The 7,320-nt window shown below is 35.7% G+C and overlaps 1 protein-coding gene across 1 annotated transcript; it reads left to right on the top strand.

The window, feature by feature from the left end:
* The first annotated feature begins 3,531 nt into the window (after positions 1–3,531).
* On the top strand, positions 3,532–6,324 carry LOC136805490 (otoferlin-like). Its single transcript, XM_067062062.1, has 4 exons — positions 3,532–3,675; positions 4,263–4,364; positions 4,752–4,899; positions 5,152–6,324. The coding sequence occupies exons 2-4, from the start codon at positions 4,303–4,305 to the stop codon at positions 5,182–5,184; spliced, it is 243 nt and encodes an 80-aa protein (XP_066918163.1). The 5' UTR covers positions 3,532–3,675; positions 4,263–4,302; the 3' UTR covers positions 5,185–6,324.
* Positions 6,325–7,320: the final 996 nt, after the last annotated feature.

Consider the following 7,320-nt stretch of genomic DNA (forward strand, 5'->3'; position numbering starts at 1 on the left):
TTGCGACCCTACCTGGGACTCGTGGAGGTTAAAAAAGGTACCCTGACCAGCGGAGCATCCCCGTAACCCATCTTGCCCTAGTACCCCCCCGGGCATTTTCAGCTGTCAATTATTTTTGGAAATCTTTATTCGGAAACAAAAAAAAGATTAGATAATTTAACGGTGGTAACCAAAAGATGTTGATACCCAATGAGCATGAATATTGTGAAATTTTCAAAATGATTTTAGCATGGCAATTAGTTTAGAACCTAAACTAAAAGGTTAAGCAAAACTCCTCAGCCTTGAGCCCAAAACACACACTTCTCACTGACCCGGTAGGACACCCTCCAACTGAAAAGAATTAATAAAATATTGTTTACAGTGGAAAATTTTATTCTAATTTTTGTCCCGCTGTAAATAATCGTATCAACAAATCCTCACTGCAAAACTTTTGTGCTATTTTTCCATAGGGAATACCAATCCCAATCGAGTTTCAGTCGTTAGTTTTGACCCTGGTGGCTAAAGAACTTTTACCAGGTCTATGAGAAGAGGGTTTGTAAAGTAGTCCGTGTTGGAGGTTTTGAGCCATCCTCTTGTAAAGACTGTTTCACAAAATAGAATAAATGAGCCATAGATGCCACAGTAATCCACTATATATAAACTTTTGAAGAAAAACATCTCCGATCAACTGTGTCCATTATAATTAGTACTATATAGTAAATGTAGTAATATATTCACTTTTCTAAGTATGATTTTTATATCATAGAGCAAGAAGGATGACAAAAACGTGCAAAGAGCTACTGGCCACAGAGGGAAAATTGTTGACACTTTTTATGATTCTGTCAATATCTGGTAATGTTATCATGGTTTCTGGTGTGCTGCAAGAGATTACGATTGGGTTTCTGCACCCTGGCTTTTCAAAAGCATTCAAACTAAACAATATCAAAGGAGGTCTGGTGAAAGTATTAGATGACATCAATAATAGGGATACCATTTTGAATGGCACCCGTTTGAACGTAAAACTTGCTGATTCAGGATGCGACGAAAGCATGGCAATCGGGGCGGCAGTCGATCTTTATAATGCGGGCGTGAAAGCAATGATTGGACCAGCCTGTTCAGTTTGTTGTCTTTCCGCTGGCTTACTATCGACGAGTAAACAGATCCCTTTGATTTCCTACTCCTGCTTTTCAATTGAATTATCAAATAAAGACAACTATCCATACTTCGCGCGCACAAAACCGTTCGCGCGTACAGGACCATGGGCAACGAGAGCGCTTGCAGCAATCACGAAAAGAATGAACTGGCGTCAAGTATGTATCATTGAACGTGTTCACGAAATTTATACGCTGGTATCTGAGAATCTACGAGAAGAATTCTTATCACAGAATTATACGGTCTACCGAGAGAGATTCTATTATGAAGATACTACTTTCCAAGAAAAAGAAGAATATCTAGCCAGCTTGCAAGACAGATGTAGAGGTGAGGACGTCACGGCTTTTATTTTTACGCAGTAACGTCTATTCGACTTTTTCGAATGTTTTTTGAGTCCAGATTTTAATTTTTGACACCACTTTAAACTTTTGAAACTCCTTAACGAATAAATCGGATTTGCATATCAGAACACTTGAAATGCTTCTATTTTTCGAAAATAGTCTAAGTAGAGCTCACCAATAAGCGGAATGAAAAATAAACGAATTCATGTAGAAAAGCGCTTTGTTATGCAAACGTCATTATTATTACCTATCTTACTTAACCGAAATTCAATCCCATCCTCCTTTTTGTCTTAAGTAGGGAGCTTATTTTGGGAGCTTATTTTTGCGAATGACAGTGTAAATCTGTTCTTTTTTGCCTTATTTGGAGCTTTTTTTGTGAAATCAAGAAGTTATTTTGGCGAGAACTTATTTTGGTGAGGCTTTTGTCTAAATTCGCAATTAACTTTTTGTCTAAATTCGCCAAATTCGCCAAAATAAGTTCCCTTAAGGTAATTCAAAAGTCGTGAGTTTAATTTACATGCAAGCGTAATTACCACAAAGTTCGATGAGATTGAATTCGGTCAAACAAAAAACATATCTATTTTTAGATTCGCCACGGTATGCTACTGTCCTATGATTTTCACTTTCATATTAGTAAATTCTCAACCCTATGAAAAAACTACTCGCTAATTTATTACACCCCTGTACTTGAAAGTGCCATTTTTCATCTGAATTCCATTGTTTTTGAACCAGAAAATTCAGTGGGGATGAAAAGAATATCACACATTTTGCAGTGAGGATTTGTTTAAATCTAATTATTTCAGTAGGGACAAAGATTAGAGCATAATTGTCCACTGGAGACGATATTTTGGCCAATTCTTTAATAGGAAGGGGTCTTAGTGGGTCTGTGAGAAGGGGGTGTACTATGATAAAGTGAAATAAATAGCACACTCCTGTCCTTAGAAATAAGTTTTATCGGGAAAATAAGGAGTCCTCTAGCAGAATGATAGGGCTTCTAGATTCTGATTGAAAGTCTTTATTCATTTTATAAGTAGTACAGTTAAAAGAAGAACTCCCTCCTAGATCCGCCATTTATGAAAGTAGGCGAGAAAAAAGGGAGATTGGACGGAGGGAAGGGATAAGGCTGTTAAAAACACTTGTACTATTTGAATAGGAATATTTAACAGGGCGTTAGCAAACTTACGGTTTTCCCCTGTCAAAATAGCTCAAAATGAGAACTCCTACTTTCGCCTACGTGGAGAGACAGGTTTTTCATCCGGGGTGAAGACGGTCTATTAGCAAAAAGATCTATTCAGCTAACAACGCCTGTAGGATTGTAAAATTTTACAGACATTTGATTTCTCTTTATATCAGGAAAGGTTTTGCTTCCAATATACTTGTTATTTGTATACTCTATTATTTCTAGTCACTTATAATTACTCATGTTCAGTGCTTTCGAAATACACGGCAATCCATATTGAATACTTTGATTCCCTAGTTTGTTCAAAAAGAAAATAAGTTATATCCGTTTGAGGGTTTGAGCGAAGCGAATTAGGATATAACTTTCGTATTAGATATTTTCAGTTTTTTAGAATTGAATTCTGATGGATATGGCAACGTGATAAAAGTCTGGCATGGAGTCAAAAAATAAACACACGGGGTTGACTTTATAACGCCCCTTCTCACAGACCTACTGGGACCCCTTCCCACTGGAAAAAATGGCCAAAATACGGTCCCAAGTGGAAAATTATACTCTAATTTTTGCCCCCACTGAAAAGACTTAGATAAGCAAATCCTCGCTTTAAAATATTGTGCTATTTCATCCATCCCCACTGAAATTTCTGACTCAAAAACAATGGAATTCAAATCCCCGGTGATGAAAACCATGGGAATATCAATCACCATCGAGTTTTGGTCTGTTATCTTTACCACCACTGGCTGAAAAGAAATCCCACCGGGTCTGTGAGAAGAGGGTGTTTTATATGATGGTACCACCTTGAATATTATTTTCATTGGTTGGTCAATTTTATTCTGAGAAAATAATTCTTGCTTTAATTTCTTTCTTCCGAAACTACCGTCACCGGCAAAGACAGCCAAACAGTGTAACTTGGACATGTTGGAGACGAGCGCGAGAGCTTCCATCTTTAAGATCAAGAAGTGTCGTGGTTGGTGGCCATTCCAAGTTAACCCTGAAGACGATGATGATCCAGATCCCGTACTTGCTGTAAGAATATCTTTATTCATGATATATGCACCATTGCAATGTCTTCCACGGACCCAACAGCTGATTGGTTGAAAGTGACGTATTGGCTGATTTTACGTCACTTACAGCCAAACAGTTATTGGGTCCGTGATGTAATGTCAGAAGACATTGCAATGGTGCATGTCATGAATATAGGTTTTTCATGTTTGGAAAGCTACGTAATTTCCGCCATTATGGAAGCGGACGTTTGAATTGCGCAGGGATCCCCTCTACAGATTCGAAAATTTGCTTCCATAATGGTGGAAATTACGTAACTTAACGAAACATGAAAAAACCTCTAGAGATTTTATGGCGATACCGATCAGAACTACAGTGGGCATCTAAAACTCGAGGTTCCCTTCAAGGAAAAATCTCAAAATACTTTCAATCATTAAATCTCAATGTAATTTGATTAACAGAGAAGCTTTACGATCCACAAAAATTGACATTTTATAAATGACCCTATTTTGTGAAATTTCCCCATGATATACCCATCCTCGTTGTTTAGCCTACCCTTGAGAACGAAAAGAGTTCAATATTGTTACCTTTCGTATTTAATCTTTGTACAGGGAAAAGTGGAATCAGAGATCGAGTTGTTAGCTAAAGAAGATGCGGAAGCATAATCCTGTTGGAAAGAAGCGTGAAGAACCACAACCTCTCGAAAAACCTAAGTAAGAATAATTATTATCACCGTATTATTAACACTACTGTGTTAGTTTTTTTTTGTGCTGTGACCGAAATGTTATCTAGTTTTTATTTGTCAAAGAATCAAAGCCGCTAAAGCGCTAGAAAGGCCATAAATCGCGATTATTTAGAGCCCTAGTCCCACTAGTGGCCCATGCTTTGAGCCCACTTATCAGCCCCAGTAAAACTATATGATGATGTAAGGACTAAAACCAAGCAACATTTCATTTAAGAGTAAATCAGTTTGAAAAACCAATCTGCACTGACAAGCTAGAGAGGACAGTATTTTAACCGGATTCTCACAATCCTCTATATTCTAAAGACACGAGGTAGTTATTATGCCACGCTAAACAAACATCTTTTTTTCATTCTAGTCGACCCAACGATGGATTTTTCACGTTCATGGGACCATTGACAATGCTGCGCTATTTGATTTGGGAGCCATATAAATGGGTTCTATTGAAAATTCTTGTGGTGGCTTGGTTACTTATGATTTTGGGTTTATTCTTGTACTCCATGCCTGTAAGTCATATTTTTAAAATTTTGTTTGTTTCTATAGAAAAGAGGGCGTTACAGATATGCATGACATTTCAATGAACCCTCTAGATTTTTCATCAAATCAATCTCATTGACATCGGACGGAAGATACTAGCAGCAGCAGCTCAACTCAAGGGGTTTTCTGTCTGAAATAATTCATCTATGGTATGAAAAAGTTATGAAAAATCGACCCGGGTTGAATTTTGTGTATCAATTATCTTTATTCTCTCATTTCAGGGCTACACGATCAAGAAAGTATTTGGTGCTTAAAAAGACATCCACTCGAAGGACTAATTTTTGTTGGATGAAGTTTTTGTGTATAATTTGTATCGATATGTTTGTAAGATTATTTTTTCTTTTCCGTTTTTGTTAATGCTAATTTTTCCCTTTTTTTTCATTTTAAAGTATAAGAATTTTTTAAATTTTTTTGAAGTAGTTAATTCTAAAAAATAATTATTTTTATTTCTATACCTTTTTTTCTTATTCAAACACTTTTTGTAATTTTTTTAGATTTAATGAATTCCTAGTTATTCCTTGCTAAGCCTTAAGGGTCAATGCGATTTATATTATTTATAATTTTTGGGTGGCTATTTTTGGGAATATGGATAACATCTATTTACCATTTTTACCCTTTTTTAACTCTTTCTTATCCATTTCTTATCCATTTCTAGTCATACACATTTTTCGTTGATTACAAAGTTTAATATCGAATCCTTTTATTTTCTATTACTTTTTTACTTTTTCTAACAACGCTTATTTTTTGTTAGAAATCAGATCATTTTCGCTTTTCATAGATAATTTGGCATCTTATAGTGCCATAGTCCCTATAGTCCATGGTCTGGAATTTAATTGGGCCCTTCCAGAAAAAAATCCGTTCATTATTGGGGGATGGAGGGTATTTTATTTTTTCAATGAATTACCCATGGACATTTTCATTTCCATGGACATGGGTTATACCCATGGACAATCATCAATTTAACCCCCCTCGCTGGACACCAAGATTTACCCTTTGAACAATTAATCCCCCATGAACAGATTTTTCTTTGCGAAAAGCGATGGTTAAATATCTCGTAAGTTTTAGATTACGAGATAAACCAAGAATAAACAAACCAGTTTTTCATGATATTCATGACGTAATGTTTTCTACGGAAATACCCTGGTTTAGCCAGTAGTGGCAAATTTAAACTGGACAAAAGTTGTATAAAATTTGCCTCTACTGGTAAAAACCGGGGTCTATCCGTAGAAAACATTTACGTCATGAATATCATGAATACTCAAATTTGAGATAACACAAAGAAACAAAAGGCCCGAGTTTCTCAGCCGTACTAATGATAGTGATCATTTGGAAAAGTGTTTGTTTTTTTGCAGCTCTAATCTTTATAGTTAAAATCAATAATTTCCTTTACCTTTTCAAATATAGCTAGATAAAACTCCAATCTTGTCTCAAACTATTCTTAGGTTATTCTACAACTATTTTGATATTTGCGTTGTATTGGGTTATTTTTGGAATATTTTAAGCCTTAACTAATATTTTTGCTCAGCCTCCCATTTTGGGGAGTGGAGGTTTAGGGTTAATTTTAGATATGAAAAGACGTACGTATAGAAATATTTATATTAACAATTAAATTCATATCGATGCTTCATACAAACGCAAATAAATTTTTAGAATATATATATATAATGAAAAACTAGGCTTGCTGTGTTTTCTATATCCTAATCCCTAAAATTATATTTTTAATAAATCTGCCCCCCCCTTACATCAACAATTTCTGATCAAGTCATATTAATCGAACCAATCGAATCGGCTTTTAAATCGATCTTTATCGAAATTTAATCAATTTCTTACATTTTCAAAATCAGATGTTCGACAAAGTTGACAAATTTCAATCGAGCTCAAAACACGATAAGGCCTTATTATTTAGTCGGACTTCAGTTAGAGAAGCTTCCTGTACCTTGCCTATATTTACCTTATTTTTGGGTTTATATAAAATACAAACGCGGGATTGGACTTGAAGTAACATTTGCAACCAGAATCCGAGAAATGTTAAAATGCAAAAACAAAGTAAGTGCTTATTTCTCAATCTGTCATCCAAAATACAGCACAAATTTTATTAAGGCATCACTTTTTATACTCTGTACCAGAAGTGTATCTGACGTTTATCGCTTCGTAGTACACTCTGTGTGCATTGTTTGTTTGATAAAAAATTTCCGTACGGAGACCTCGACGATGAAGTATGATTTATAGAAAACAACACTTCTCGTCGTCTCCCCTCTCTCACTAACACTCCATCGCAGCGGTCGGAAAAATCGACGNTTTCAAGTTTGTGTATGTCTTGTTGGATAGCCAATGAGTCCTCAATCGAGTTGACTTCTCTGAAAATCTTCGTGTCGTCAGCAAATAGGAGA

The sequence above is a fragment of the Clytia hemisphaerica genome, unplaced genomic scaffold (assembly GCF_902728285.1).
Source record: "Clytia hemisphaerica strain Z4C2 unplaced genomic scaffold, Clytia hemisphaerica genome assembly, whole genome shotgun sequence".
Lineage (NCBI taxonomy): Eukaryota > Metazoa > Cnidaria > Hydrozoa > Leptothecata > Clytiidae > Clytia > Clytia hemisphaerica.

Bases quoted from the DNA above. Each gene is read 5' to 3' on its own strand.
- LOC136805490 (XM_067062062.1), top strand. From the start codon at position 4,303: ATGCGGAAGCATAATCCTGTTGGAAAGAAGCGTGAAGAACCACAACCT. The intron at 4,365-4,751 runs GTAAGAATAATT...TTTTCATTCTAG, and splicing joins CAACCTCTCGAAAAACCTAA to TCGACCCAACGATGGATTTT. The intron at 4,900-5,151 runs GTAAGTCATATT...CTCTCATTTCAG, and splicing joins TATTCTTGTACTCCATGCCT to GGCTACACGATCAAGAAAGT.